The sequence below is a fragment of the Siniperca chuatsi genome, linkage group LG17 (assembly GCF_020085105.1).
Source record: "Siniperca chuatsi isolate FFG_IHB_CAS linkage group LG17, ASM2008510v1, whole genome shotgun sequence".
In the NCBI taxonomy this organism is placed as follows: Eukaryota; Metazoa; Chordata; class Actinopteri; order Centrarchiformes; family Sinipercidae; genus Siniperca; species Siniperca chuatsi.
In genome coordinates, this window is record NC_058058.1 from 4030433 (window position 1) to 4046435 (window position 16003).

Below are 16003 nucleotides of genomic sequence, written 5' to 3' on the forward strand. Positions count from 1 at the left end.
CACAGTCATCACAGTTTTAAAACAGTTCCTTGATTATTTATTTGCATGATAGTATTGTTAGCCTCTCCACATCAAAGTCAGTCCCTTTGAGATTTTGCAGTTTTTCTGATTATTGCAAGCAAACACATTTTGATTCTGAAGTAGCTTCTTTGTAAAAAAAACAAACAAACAAAAAAAACCTTTTGCAGAATCCACGGTTATTTTGTGAGAAAAGTGCTACTTTTTGGGAGAACAATGATTAAATGAACAAAGTTGCAATGGTCTGCTTGTTAACAAATGTTACACCAGTACTCACCACCAAACTGCAATGATTTGACTACGAAATTGTGGCTCACATCACTTGTAATGCAGTACAAGTGCTTTTTTTTTTGGTCTTCACAATATGCCGAGGGACCTGCAGACGTAAACACTCCAAAATCCTGGGGCGACTATGACATAAACACACAGCTATTATAGATTATTATCCTTTTTGAAAGAAAATCCTGTAATAGCCACATTCACTAACAATAAAGCCAAACATAGCTAGCTAGAAAAAGGTAAATACTTGTGGTAGTTACACACTATGTGACAAAGCTATGAGGAAGACAGCAAGTTTCCTTGCTCAAGGTAGCTACTATTCAGTCACGCTTTTTGGGAAAGGCAACAGATGTCATTGCTTGAAATAACAATTGTAAAAAAGTAAGCACTAATATAAAACAAGGAATGATATGAAAAGCAGTTAAAAAACAGACAATCCTCATCTAAACCTATTGTAGAGACTAGTGAGAAAGGCCACAAGGTTCACAGAGAGATAACATGAGAAAACTTCTACAGTAAAAAGCTTAAACAAGGCAGTCCAGCAAACAAATGTGCATTTAAATATAAAGGCAAATTTTACACTTATTACAGTATAGTTTAAGGTTTTCTCATTCACACAATCATTCATTCAGGTATGATTTTGTTTTTCCATCCATCCTAAATGTAGGTCCACATGTGGTACTTCAGATTAACAGCTTATCTTCACATTTGCCATTTCCTTTCCTTCTCCTTCAGCATTTCTTTTCAGCTTTATGTCACTTCACAAAATCAAGCCCATGACGTTACCCTTCACTCACACACATACTTTTGTATAGATCAGGAGCAGCTGGTTGTACCTTTTGAAAAAAGTGACAATCTTGAAATTGCCTGACAGAACAAAATAGTCACAGATTTAGCAGATCATAGTCCTTTTTAAGAGTAGAGTCAACAAAAAGTCCTCTGTTAAAAAACTTAAAAAGGTTGGATCTCCTAGAGATACTGATTGAAAAATTCTTAATGTGAAAACAGTTTTGGAAAAGCATTTTGCACTAGTGTCTTCTCAACTGTCGATGTGCTCTGTATGTAAAAATAGTGGAGATGTGAGAAAACTATATGCAATATCAGTATTTTTGCAGTATTTTTTGCCTCACTTGAGATATGAAATGCTCTCTGAACCTTGAGGGATTTGGGTTTCATTTGGACTCTGGTCCGACATTTCTGCAGCCAGTACCCTGTATTTTAACTAACTATACCCTGTAAATTGAATAGAATAGGCCACTTCCAAAATAAAAGTGCCACCATTTAAAACTGATGATGCCTATTCTTACAAAATGATTATAATTTTTTTACAGACATAACATTAAAGTTATAAATCATCTGAGCGCTTTCCTTACAAAATACTTTAAATAAGTTTTGGATAGATTTGAATTCTTTACTGCATTTCTTTCCTAATTCTGCGCTGATTGTGGCTTAAATCAGGTTAAGAGTTGTAATCAAAAACACGTTTCAGGAAGAATCCATGAGTGTTCGACTAGATGCGACCCAACATTGTTCTCAAAGACAAGAAAAAAATCCCAGAGCCAAAGAAGTGGGCAAATCTTTCAAAATACTTTTCCTGTACAATATGATACAATGAATGAATAGTAGTGTGTTCATCTGTAAGCTTCTTCAGTATTTTCTTCCCTTGTGAATGTTTTGTTGAACTTCAGCAGAAATATGAGATGTAACAAAAAAAATTAAACAAGATTAGCACAGCCTAGGTCAAAGCCTGTGAAAAGGGCAGCCCTGTTTGTACAGAACTTTTAAAATGTGGGAATACTGTGCAAGTAACAACCCTAACCCTGACCACACAATACAAGTGATTTCTGCATTGAAAATACATTCAAAACCTTCATTTCTGCATTTTACAAGACAGGCATAAGACTGAAATTGTGCATCAAAAAGCAAAATGAAATAACTTGGTAAAGCCTATTTCTGACTGCAAGATTTTGCACAGAAATGGCATTTCAGGGAACATGTACCTTCACCAAAATACAACTCACAGACAGACAGATTTGAACGGAACAATACAGTAACTGTAAGATTACTCCTGTGCGAGTACAACATTTGAAAATGTGGTCGAGAGTGGACAAATCAACAAAAGATTCAAGTGCTGCAGCCCTAGTTAGGGCTAAAGAGCCTTGGCTTTGTTTTGCAAATGAGCTGTACCTTATACATTCACCTGCAGGCCTCTGACTGCTCTGGAACCACTTCCGTATCTGAACTAGGTGCGGAACCAGGAGTTTGGGGTAAATGCGCGGGGCTTGACTTTGAACATGGTGGATTTATGGAAACACTGACATCAGTCTCTCAGATTGTTAATGTGGGCGCAGATCTTGAGGGCAGGACCTAGCTTGATGTTCATGGTGGACATGAGATGCTCCTCCTTCAGCAGCAGCAGGGCCTGTCCGTCAATCTCCTGCGACAGGAACTGGGAGGCGAGCTCCTCACAGCCTGCGAAGAGGAGGAAGAGGAATATAAACAGAGAAAGAAAAATGGGGAAGGAGGAGAAAATGAAGAGAAGAGAAGAGCAATGAAGTCAAATGTAAATAAAAGAGGGAAAAATACAGAAAACAAGAAAAGAGCAGAAATGTACAATATTTTAGCAAAAATGAATGCAGAGAACTTTGCCTGCAACTAATCATTATTTCCATGATCGATTAATCTGCCGATTATTTTCTCCATTCATTGATTAATCGTTTAGTCTGTAATACATCAGAAAATAGTAAAATATTGTTTGTTTTGACCTCAAAACCCAAAGGCATTCAGTTTCCCGTCTTTCCTATCATAGAAGACAAAATAATCAGTAATTTTAGGCATTTCTGCCCAAAAAATGACATAAATGATTAACTGATTATAAAAATTGTTGCGTTTTTACAAAGACTAATGAAAATGAATTTAAGATTTTTGTCTCTAATGACGTGCAATATGCACAAAACAGAGTATCTGGAATATCAGTATTTTACTGTAAAACATCTTCCAACCTTGTAGTGAGGAAATAAACTGCGACACGTCCTCCACGCTCCACTGGGCGGGGCTAGCAGGCAGGCAGCTGGGTGCTGAACTCTCCGTCGGGAGCAGAGGAGGCGGCTGGTGGCAGGAGGCTGAGGAGGCGGGCGAGAGCGACATGGGGTCATCTTCATCCTCCTCTCCAGTGGACTCCTCATCTGAATGGCTGGACTCTGAACGGCACTGCGGGGAGGAGAGGCAGAGCGGGACATTAAATGGCTCAGTGGTTGACAGTGGAAGCCTGTAGTTGCGCTGGACTGTTTCCCAGTTTGACTGTGCGTGACTAAATGCATAAATAAAGATCAAAGCTGTACCAAGAAACATTCTTTATGTATATATCAAAAATGAAAAGTGTCATTAAAATAAAGCCCTCAAGACAGTTTGGCAGCATCAAAGAGAGAAGGTGAGATAGTGATCCTTGATGTTGTTTGTAAAACCTGCAGTGTCTACTTGCAGCCACTAGGGGGCAGACAGGCTTAACATGAATGACTGGAAGTTACTGATGGATCCTTAAATTGCTTTCCATCTCAAAATATGCACAGTCCACTGGCTAAGTCACAAACTGTGGCTGCTTTTATGCGTTAATATGTTCATATCTGTTGTGGTTTTACGCCGTTTGTACTTCACACTATGTGGCCAAAAGTATGCGGACACATTTGTCCATACATTGCTGTGTACTTTTGGTCTATGGCTGTTTTTCAAGGTTTGGGCTAGGCCCCTTAGTTACAATTAAGGGAAATCTTAATGCTACAGAATACAGTGATGTTTTAATGATATGATATATAAGTGTCCTCCCAACTTTAAGGCAACATTTTGGGGAGGACCCTTTCCTGTTTCAACATGACAATGCCTCCATGCACAAAGCCAGGTCCATAAAGAAATGGTTTTCCCAGTTTGGTGTGGAAGAACTGCACAGTCCTGACCTCAGCCCCATCCAACACCTTTAGGATGAACTGGAGCGGAATCTGGTGGAAAGCCTTCCCAGAAGAGTGGAGGCTGCTGTAGCAGCAGATTAATGTCCATGGTTTGAAATGACACCATATGGGTGTAATGTTTGGGTGTCCACATACTTTTGGCCATGTAATGTACCTTGTACAAGTTGAATTTCTCCCTGCTAATTTAGACACATAACTGTGGAATCTTCTTAGCAAATTGAAACCTATGAGCAAATTACAACACCTTACTGTTGAACCCTTTGCAAAATGGTTTTTGGCACCATCTCAATCCCCTCCAGTCAAATTTACCAAATTTAGTGCATAGTTATCAACAACACACTTTTCTGGATAATTCTTTTTTTCCCCACTTTTCATTTTGTTATGGGCATTGAGCACTGAAACATTTACCTGCGTCTCTAGGCTGAAAACTTTCAAAACTTAAAAACAACAAATTCATTTTCCAGATTTTCTTTGGATCCGTGTAGGAAATGTGCAGTTCCTTCTCACCTTGACAGGTATGGGTCTCCCTGCTATCTTGGCACTGGCTATTTCTGAGCTTGTCCTCCGGGGAACCCTCCGCCTGGTAATTCCTCCCTCCTCGTCCGAGTTGGAGAGGTGACCATGGCTTTGATCCTGATCTGGCGCGTGACCTTGACCTTGACCCTGCCGCATGCAGAAGTGCTGCCTGAAGCTGACGTTGTACCTGGGGAACCAATACATACTGTATCGTAGACAAAGAATGACATATACGGTACTGAAGCCAAGACGAGCAACACATACAGTTTTGATCTCTTTGCACCATACGTGGTATATAATCTATACACATGTAGTGGGCAAAGGGACAAATGCAAAGCAGAAGCAGAAAATGTAAAATCATATGCTGACAGCATACTATTTCAAACAGTGCAGACAGTGCATTGTTTATATAGTTAAACACGATAAATACAATGTACATTTTAATATGGAGCAAATTCAAAAGAGGAAAAAAATGAACAAAACTAACTGGACTGCACTTTTACATGAAAACAGACAAAAGTTTACATGCCTTTTTTTTTTTTGGAGAAAAGTTGATGAAGTGGCACTATCACAATATTCAAACATAAGAATAAAACATGAGAACAGACAACATACATGCTGTGAAATATACAGCTGTAGCCACCTGAGAATTTACACACTGCTGTCAAACTGTTTCCTCAATCATCACTTTGTGAAAAGTTACAATAATTAGTTTTAAGTTTTATTTTTAAAATGTGAGAGATATAAAGTCTACAGTGACTGCAGCTCGCAGCAGTGCATTTTTACTTTTCTAAGATGGCTTCCACTGTATATATTATATCTCATGCATGTTGAAGTACCTCTTGGCACAAGTCATGGAGCAGAACCTTTTGGTGCCTCTGAACTGGCTGGCAGGAGCAAAGTTTTTACAGTACTCGCACTTCAGCACTGAGGAAAAAGTTTAGAGAGAAAACAGAGCAGATGGTAAATATATAATGTCTACGATTTGTAAATAAATAAACGTGTTGCACTACTATAATGTTACATCAGAAAATCCAGAGAAACACAGAGAACTGCTTATGCACTCAAACAGCTTTAAGGTCTTGTTCCTTATTCTACACCATCATACCACAATGAGAAAGAAGACTGTAATGATATTTCACTGTGTTGTTATGCTGCCTTCCAGTCAAAGTCAGAGGTGGCAAAGGTTGTAATTAAAACCGCTGTGCGTTCCTGCTGTCCAGCTCAGACAAACAAGGGTCATTTTGTTGCACAATGTAAAAATCCTGCCCTCTGTGTCCATGTGATGTTAATTAGATTTGGCAAATTAGCAAATTAGCACGGACAGTTACCTTTAAGTGCATATTAACACTTAAAATGTAACTTTTAACTACAAAGCTGTTCCGAAATATTTTTATCAAATGGGGCTAAAAATTCATTATCAGTATATTTTGAGGGTTGTAAATATTTTATACTGTTGTCAAACAGACATCCCCTTACAGAGATAACTGCAACTCCGAAACATCATAAATGAGAAATCCCAACCACGTTTCTCACTTGGAATTCTGACTTTAAGCAATATGGCAATTTTCTACCCTCAAACATGTCTGGAAGGCAGCAGTACTTTCAGAGCAGTTTGGCTGTTACCTGTTGCTGTTGTAACAGTCTCTGATTGGTTAGTGTCTGGACTGTCATTAGTTAAATCCTCAGCCGAGTCCTTTACTGAACCACATACCTGTAAATCAGATACAAAAAGCAGTAAAAGAAAAGGTTGGTGACCAGCAGACCAGTGTCATACATGTCTTATTAGAAACTACAAATCTCATGTACTCACAGGGAAAGGCTCTGCCCCTTCCTGGATAACGAAGCCCTCTATGAGGTGCGTAAGGACGTTCGGTTTAACCACAGCTTGGGGGGGAGGAGCTCTCTCCCCCTGGCCGCAGACCCCACGGGACACTGACAGCACCGGGGAGGGAGAGGAGGAGGCTGGAGGAGGAGCATCAGAGCCTGGTGGGGAGGTGAGGGGGAGAAAAGAGAGGCGCAGCAGTAAAAAAAAGTATTGTGTTATATTGGTCTTATATTTTCTGTTGTGAGTCTGCTGAGAACAATCCATAGAAATGCGTTACCTAGTTATTCATGAACTTTGGAGATTTACAAGTTTCTATGTTACCTGCTTCGATGGGATTGGTCGGGAGTGATGAGGCGGGATCTCTGACTGGCTGGAGCCGTGGAGGAGAGGGGCCATCTTCGTCATTAGCTGAATTGGAGTCTGATTTTCTTTTTAGTGAGCCAGTCAACTGCTTTCCCTAAACAGAACAGATGAAAGGACAACAGAGCAGCTATTGGAAGTGTTGGTCATTTTTATAAATCTGATAATTACACTAGTCAGGGGCAGTTATGGCAGAATTTCTTTAAATTAATAAATTAATAATAAATAATAATATTTCAAGTAAGGAACTTCTATCAGACTCATGTAGGACCTCAGACCACCACTGAATGAGATTTTGTTTCCAGAAGCCATTTTAGAGGAGAATAACTGTTTTGGGTTGAACTTTTGCAAATGTCTACTATGTACATAAAAAGTGGTCAAAATTTTTATTTATACATGTAGCCCAAAATCACAAGTTTGCTTCAAAGGCCTAAAAACCTGTATGGTATTTGACACCCTTTATTTAGAAACCTCTATTTGGATAAGAAATAATACTTACACAGGTACAGACAGACAGTAGACAAAGAACTACAAAGCGGCAATGCTGCAAAGTACTAGGAATGAATGGAAAATGTACTAGGAGAGAGGTGAAAATTAAACCTGTGCTCACAATAGTCATTTAAATCCCACCTCTAATTGAGATAAATGCAAATCAATAATCAAACTGTTGTGAAATTAAACTTCATCTACATTGTTTTGAAAACAACACTTGTTCAGTAAGCACTGTATGAAATCTCGACTAATCAACAGTAATCAGCTGACCTGTGGTGTCTGACTTCCCGATGAGTCTCCATTGGTGGTCACGCCAGCCGATGCTCCTCTCTGCTCTTCCGTCACCAGAGGGAGGGAGAGGGAGGAGCGAGACCTCGAGGTGGGAGGAGAGGAAACAGTCGGGGACTGGGAGGAGGCAGGGCTCGAAGCCAGGGGTCCATTCTGACTTTGTCCAGAGCTTTGATTGGCCTGCGGATGCACCTGAGAGACCTGAGCCAATGGGGAGCCTCTTGAGGCGACTGAAGCGTCTTTAGCCCCACCCCCCGGCCCACGACCCCGCCCTCCCTGGAAGCGATGGACGCCACCATGGTGAGCAGGCTGGACGAGCTGCTGAGGACGGCGGCTCCGTCCTGACTGCAGCTGCCCCGGGCCAGAGCCAGAGCCTGGGTGTTTCCCAGCGTGCTCTGCCTCGCCCCCACGATCTGGACCGGGATGTGCGGCGGCTGGGGAGGCTGGGCGGAGCTGCTGGCGGGCGGCGGGGCAGGCAGGATGGGAGGAGGGTTCCTAGAAGGCAGCTGGAGGGGCAGGCGGAGCCCCTGCAGAGTTTTGGGCTGGATGGGGATGGGGCCATTGCCATGGCCTGATTTCTCAGTGCTGAGAGAGGTCTTCTGCAGTGGCTGCACCACCAGGGTCTGAGCGTTGACTGCTGGTTTGATGGTCGCTGTGCCAACAGGATACCCGTGGGGCTGGGATGCTGCGCTGGATGTTAGGACCAGGGTGTGTGCTGCTGTGGGAGCTGTGGTTCCTGTGGTGAGAGTCCGGGTTCCGTGAAGCAGGAGCTGGGAGAGAGGGATGGAGGAGGACGAGGAGGAGGCACCAGAAGAGGAGGAAGGGTGGGCTTTGAGGTTGGTGGGTTGAGGATACGTGGGGATTTTAATGTGGGGCGGCTGGGGCTGAGGCTGGCTTGGTTTAGAGGGAGACTGGGAGTTAGATTGGTGGGAGGGCTGGACCAGGGAGTAGGCAGCTGAAAAAAGACAAGTTACACACCAACATTTAGATAAAGAGTTCCTACTGTTTTCTTTCTACCAACAGCTCCTACAAGAAACTGCTCACAACAAGGTCTGTGGATTTTCTTGAGTAACCAGGTCATGATTTCAGAGAGACATTGCTGCCGAATGCCATACAGTCCCATTATATTAAAAAAAGGCAGACATCTCCATGGCCGATATCTCCAAAACTCAGCAACACAAAACAATCTAGATAGATAAAAAGCACTACAGGTAAAAGGAAAAATATGTATTTTTGATTGTGGGTTGAACTGTCCCTTTAAGTTGTGAGGTGGAAAACCAAAACAATGAGCTGAAAGATGCTGAAACGCTCTGTAGACCAGCAGTCAGATGATAATTCTCTGTGGGTTCATCAATACGAGAAATCCCTTTTCAAGTACACGTAATCATTTGATCCATTGTTAATATAAAAATATTGTTTATTGCAGCTTGAATGAAAATTAGTGGAATCATTTACGACAGTCCATCATCATCCACAGTTTTCAGATCATGATTATGCCAGTTTGTAATGTTACAATTAGAGAGCTGGAATGAAAGACATGCAGTTTTCAGGTTGCCTTTCCTTTCCCCCCTACCTGAGTCATTCCTCTCTGAGGCTTCAGTCTTTACGCCAACTCCTTTGGGACTGGACACACCTCGCATGGCTAGATTCTGCACCTGGAGACAGGGACGGAGAGAAAGAAGAAATATAAACAAACAATCTGTGGCAAGGAATGTAGTGAGACACAACGTTAGTACTCTCCTCAAATCAACACATTAATTCCACAAACCTGGTCATTATCTGATTGGCTGCTGGAAGAGGAAGCTGGTGTCACTTCCTGTTGTTGTTGCTGAGCCTGTGGCTGCTGGGTTACGGTTGCCACGGCAGCGGTTGCTGTGCTGCCGGGCATAAAAATGAGCTGTGAGGAGATGGGGGCCCTCAGGGAGCGGTTGACCTGCAGGACGACACGACAGCCATCAAACAGGCAGAAACGAAGCCAATACTGGTGTCAAGTATAAGCTGCACGTTCACTTGAGCCTGACATACATGGGTATAACTCAAACTGCTATAAAATGAGTAATGAAAACTTCCTCACCCTGCTTTATGGAAGTGCTGTATAATGCTCAATACTTGTAACATTTTGGCATGAAAATGATCTGATGACGATTTAGAAAAATACTAACTCTTGATATTAGATACTAGTCACCAACAGAAGGTTTTTCCCCCAAAATACTTGAAAATGTATAAAAAGCACTACATTCTTGCTACAGTGTATAACAAGTGATTCATGACAATGCAGTCTTTCTCAAAGTTAGGATGATACTCACCCTCAGGTACATTTGTCCCTGCCCCCCGGCCGTCCCACTCAGCAGCACTGATTGGCTGATCGTGGACGTTGCTGAGGCGCCCAAAGGACGGCTGCTGGTTGTAGAACCTGATCCAGATGTTACACTGGCCTGTCAAACGATAATGAGTAACTTCAATGTGTAGAATTTATGTCAGTTTTTTATGCATTACTTAAAAACGTTGGCCAATTAGGAGAAAACGTTACAGTGATACTGGTTGTCCTGTGGAAAGCAGAATAGGTTTTCTTAGCTTGTAAGTGGCAGAGAGCAGCCATTCTAGTGTAACCACAAAAACAGTACATACAGCTGTGGTGCTGGTGGTCTGAGAAGAGCTGCTGCTGGAAGGACTTGACTGACGACTGGCAGCCAGAGTAGCCTGGGAGGGAAAAGAAGAGGAAAAAAGAGGAGAGAAGAGCTTTAGGTTTCAGACTACTCCAAACAAAATCAAAAGTGGGATGTTTGCAAAGGCTGTCAGCCTGCTGGATGAATCACTGCGAGCCAAGTCCAATATACTAACTACGAGCTACTGAAGGATCTTATGAGTCACATGACACTATTTACCAGTTAACAGGTGAGGGTGTATGTGACAGTGTACTGCTGTAATCACAGCCAAACGTGGCTCTTTGTTTTGGGTCACAAACATACCATTCTGACCATGGGTGACAAAGACATGGGCATACAGCAAGTTTGAATTATTTTGTTGTTTCTTTTTTGTGCATGCTGCTGGCCTGGTTCATCAGGACGTTGCCATTTCATTTTGTTCTGTGATTCCTGATTTATTAGATTAAGTATTATGATTTTTCTGTCTCTGTAAAATCCTTTGTGAATCTGTTGTCATAAGGGTTATAAAATTGGACTTGCCACAGTATTTGACATATATTGAGGAAGAAATTATGAATGACATTACATACACACACCTTTACCTGTTGCACGGCGGCCAGGTTCTGCAGCTGGGCATTGTTGATCTGCTGTTGCAGCATCAGCTGCTGAAAGTACTGAGCTGCATTAGGCTGCCTCTGTAACGCCTGCAGGGCCTGGGGGGAGGAGGAGAGGAGACAAATGAAAAATCAAGGGGCAGTAAAGAGAGAAGAAGAAGAAAGGAGCACATGAAGAAGAGACAGAGAGGAAGCAAGAAGGATGTAATGAAGGATGATAAAAGAGACAAGTTGAGAAAGGGAGCTGGAGAAGATGACGGCAAGCAACCAGAAGATGTTGAGGGAAGAAGGACAGAAAGAAGTGGGAGAAATTATAGAATAAAATGCAAAGACTTGGAAGAAAAAGAAAGTACACTGCCATGAAAAATGAGAGAAGAAGGTAGTGGAGTAAGAGAAAGGAGGGCAGAGAAAGCAGAGAGGGAGGGGTGCTGTAGCAGAGTGTAAAGCCTCCTGCCAGCTGCCTGATGTATGAGCAGAGGCTCGTACGGTAATAAGTTGAGGGATGAAAGCGAGCGCGGCGGGCTAGATTAGTGTGTGCAGGGTGACAAAGACAGATGGCTGTGCAGGGTGACAGAAGCCAGAGAAAATCACACAGAGCCTCCATCAACCCAGCACGACTCAATCTCTTTCTCTTTCTTCACCCCGTTTCAGTCGATCACTTTCTGTCCTTCATCTTACACATAAATCAGAAAATATAAAGACAGACAGAATATAAAGTGCATCCTCCTAATCGCGCTTTTACACAAACAAGCTCGGTTCACACAAGAATCCAAATTCTGTTTTGTTGTCATATGAACACTGATGGAGTTCATGAGAAAATGGCAGCATTCAAAAAAGAAAATGAAAAGATTTCAAAGCTATTATATTTTTATCACAGATCACAGCTCTCAAGAAAGTATATGACCACATTAGCCAGATTTTTGTTCCTAGAAATACTAGGTCATATTAAAACGAATAAATTAATTTAATGTCATCATTCCCTATTTTCTCAATAACCTATTGGAAGCAGATTTATACTTTTTGGCACCTGTTAATCACTTTTTAAATCTGTGAGCAGCCAAAAGCTTCCCAAAGTCTCATATTTTAAATCCAGACCTGAAGCACATGGTTATGTGCTATCTGATCCCCAGGCAGGCAGCCTACTGTGTATGGGCATTTGTAATGTCCAGCAATAACAACTCACAAGCTGAATCTTGCCATTTTCATTTACTGGTAGTCCTCAACTTTGCCTCTGAGCTTTGCTTCTGGACCATCATCCTCTGGGTGAAAGAGATGGCCGCGTGCTTTAGAGCGAAGGACCAAAAGTGAGGTGAGTCCTTTCAAAGTTTTGTAGTACTGGTAAGTGCAGTATTATGTCATCAATCCCTAATAAGACACAAAGAGCTGAATAATCTCACAGCACTTACAACTACAGCAAACAGGCGTAACAAGAGCCACAACAACTGCAGCATCTTGCCTGTTTGTTGGTAAGCAGCAGACAAGACAACATCAGATCTGCTTATTTAAAGGTCCAGTGTGTAGGATTTAGTGGCATCTGGCGGGGAAATTGCACTTTGCAATCATGTGAATACCACATCACCCTCTCCTTCCAAGAAACTACGGTGGCCGCGAACCTCGCTAAAACCGCGTACAGCACTATCTAGAGCCAGTGTTTGGTTTGACCGTTCTGGGCTACTGTAGAAACATGGCGGTGCAACATGGCGACCTCCGTGGACACTGCTGTTGACACTGCTGTCAAGATAAGAAAAGCACCAATCTGGACAGAATGAAAGCATGTAAACTGTGAAGAAAGCCTTTGATAACTCAGGCGTGCACGCACACACACACACACACACACACACACACACACACACACTCGCTTACCTGCACGGCCTGTCTTTCATACAGAGACATGGAATTCATTGGAGAGGGGCGGGAGCTCGTCCCAGATGCTGCGCTCCCGTTGGCCGAGGCCCCCTGCTGGTTCTGCTCTCCATCCGTCTCCATGGCTGCTGGGGAGACAGAGGAGCCGTCCATCAGTCAAACACAGAGAAACAGACTACACTTTCTCTGCGAGAGCCCAGCTGAAGAAAAACCAGCCGTCACTGTTCCTGACAAACACCGTTCTTCACAGAGCCGAGACGCTGCACAATACTGACTCGATATTTCACTAGGTGGCTGATGATAACACTGACTGATGCAGTCCGGTCATACTGATGTAAATACTTTTAGACTGATGTTGACAGTTACTGATGTTTCCTTCTGACACTTTAAACATTGTAAAATTTGACCATTTTTCAGCATCACATCACAATAATTCAGTGTCTTACAAACAACAGTTTTCTTGCTGAAAAGAAAAGATGAAGATTGGACACTAAGCTCTCCACTACAACACAGAGTGGTAAAACTGTATTGTGCACGTTGCACCTTCTTAAATACATGGCTACCCAGTGCACATGGACGAGGAAAAGCTTTTAAATAAAAAGTAAAATTACAAATGAAAAGCAAAACTGAACAATTAATTAATAAAGTGTGCAAATAAATTTTATTTATTTTCGCAGCGTTTCTATAAATGTACTGAAACGTATTGAATGCACTGAAAAGCCTGACTTTTCCATAAGTACCAATTGTATTCAATTGTGGAAATTTGTGTCATTTATGTGTGAAAATTCACACAAACACAAATGAAATGTCAATACATCCACGGCAAGTGTACACAGAATCTTCCCAAATGTTTTTAGACATTAATGGGGAGATTTCCAAATGCAAGTTGGTTACTTGACATTTTTTCATGTTTGGTTGTATTTGTGGATTAGAAGATGCGGTTGTGATTACCATAATTTATTGCCAAATGGAATACAAATTTATATTTGCAAATCTTGTTTTAAATAGGAATCATGAAAAATGCATTTGTCACTAGCACTGAGACAGATTTCTCTCTTTAATATCAAAGGTGTACTACATTAACTGCATAATATCCACGACATATAAAAAAAAAAAAACATAAAACAATATCACCTCCCATATATCAGTCAAACACTAGCAGCAGGGCTGTTAGGATTCCCAAAATTCATGGTTCAGTTTGATTGACGCTCGGCTGTTATGAGAATGACTGATATTGGGGCTTCCTTCTAAAAATCTGTGTTTTAAATAAAAACAGACATATGCTGGTTGAGAATTGGTGGGTTATGGGTGCGGGTGGGAAGGTCCAACATCTGACACTTGGGACAATACATTCATTGGCTGATATTAGGTTTTTTTTGTTGTTTTTTAAACACATACAGTATAGAAATAATTTGATAAGGATGTCTTTGGCTGATAAAGAATTGTGACTAAAGATAAATGCTGAGCGGGACATTTTACAGTTGAAAAATAGACTTGTCAATACTGTGATGTCAAACCATGAAATAGTATTAGTAGTAGTAATAGTAGTAATAATATAATATTGCCGGATACTATTTTTTAATCTGTATTTTTTTTAAACTGCACATGAACGCACAATAGCAGAGATTAGAGCTAGAGATTAAATCTGGAGTTACAACAAATATAAATAAAATTGTTTTAAAAATCAACAAATAAATCATATATTTGAGCAATACTGACCCACTACATTCCCCCCCACAAAATCAGCACCCCATCCCCCGGAACATGGTCCAGGGTCTGGTCCAGAGGTCCGACAGACTATTTGCATCTTCAACTCTCAGCTCTTTGAGCTTTGTTTTACAAAAAACATAACATATCCATTTCATCCCTGCAGTGTCTTTATTAACGTCCCCCCTCCTCCTCCTCCTCTCTGTCTCTCTCTCACACACACACACACACACACACACACACACACACACACACACACACACACCATCCTGTCCCAGCACGGCCAGTCTGCTAGCTTCAGCCTCCACAACCTAAAAAAGCTTCCCCTTTAGCTGCATCAGTCATCTGAGAAACAAACACCGAGCTGCTGGGAGCGAGCTGCCCTCCATGTTTCAGAGCAGTTCACGCTGGATCCACCGGAGGCTACTCCTCCTAGCATCCCGCTAACCGTTGCTGCTGTCTGGCTCGTTAACGGGGCTCTCGGTCCGTCCTTACCGTCACCGGTACGGGTTTCTCAGCCTCCTCCTGCACCGGCTGCCCGCTGCAAAACGTCTCCCAGCGGCTGAACGGCCTGCGGCGCCGCCGCTGCTGCTGCTGCTGCTCTTTGTGGGTTGCTTTGCAGGACGGCCGCAGAAGCAGCAGCCGTGCTTTTAGTGTTTTGCATAAATTAGCAGCTGATGTGTTGTTGGAGGGCAACGCCTCCTTTTTTCCGCCGCTCTGCCTTTTCCGGCGCGACGGAATGACGGAGCAGCAGGACGGAGAGAGGGGGACACTTCCCCCCCGGTTCGTCCAGGGCCGGACCGAGCCGTTCTGGCAGGATCCCCAGATGTGCACAGGATGTTTTTTTGATGTATTTATGGGCGTACAAAACACATCAATCCAAGGGATAAAATGTTAAAGTGAGAATACTTTCCAACCCAAGATGTTAGAAATATCAACCAGGTAATTTATGAAAATCACCTAAAAAAAAAAAAAAACCTGTAAAACTTAAATAATACCTAATCTATACAGTCTCATTCATATCAAAGGGAGTTTTGTTTTTGTTGTAATCCCAAAATTTGTTATCCCAAAATGTCCCACAGTATATTTTTTAATGGATTTTTTTGTTAATATGAGGGTGATTTAACATGTTTTTCATACTTGTCATATTTGTTGCTATTTAAGTATTTGGTTGAGAACATCTTAATATATTTAGAAAATACAACTCAGACTTTATCAAATATCAAAATATATGTTCCTGCAGTGGACATACTGTATGTATTTTCATAATGTTCCCTAAAATATATGAAGATGGAGACGGGGCTTCCAGTGTCTGACCTAAGAAATATTGGAAGGTGTCATGTCATATTCATTTTATTCTTATATCCACTTTGTACTTCATTTATCTGACCTGTATTATAGTGTGTTATATTTTTTGCTTAGTACTTCTCT

At 41.8% G+C, this 16003-nt stretch overlaps 1 protein-coding gene across 1 annotated transcript; it reads right to left on the reverse strand.

Annotated features, from left to right (window-relative positions):
• Positions 1-14: 14 nt before the first annotated feature.
• On the reverse strand, positions 15-15413 carry LOC122864492 (polyhomeotic-like protein 1). The gene is given in 16 exon segments (XM_044171976.1): positions 15-2769; positions 3300-3507; positions 4767-4962; positions 5615-5702; positions 6402-6489; positions 6589-6761; positions 6925-7060; positions 7726-7958; positions 7961-8698; positions 9317-9398; positions 9512-9676; positions 10050-10178; positions 10372-10443; positions 10991-11101; positions 12866-12993; positions 15068-15413. Coding segments are annotated over 15 exon segments (2694 nt in total). The 5' UTR covers positions 12989-12993; positions 15068-15413; the 3' UTR covers positions 15-2617.
• Between the last annotated feature and the right edge of the window lie 590 nt (positions 15414-16003).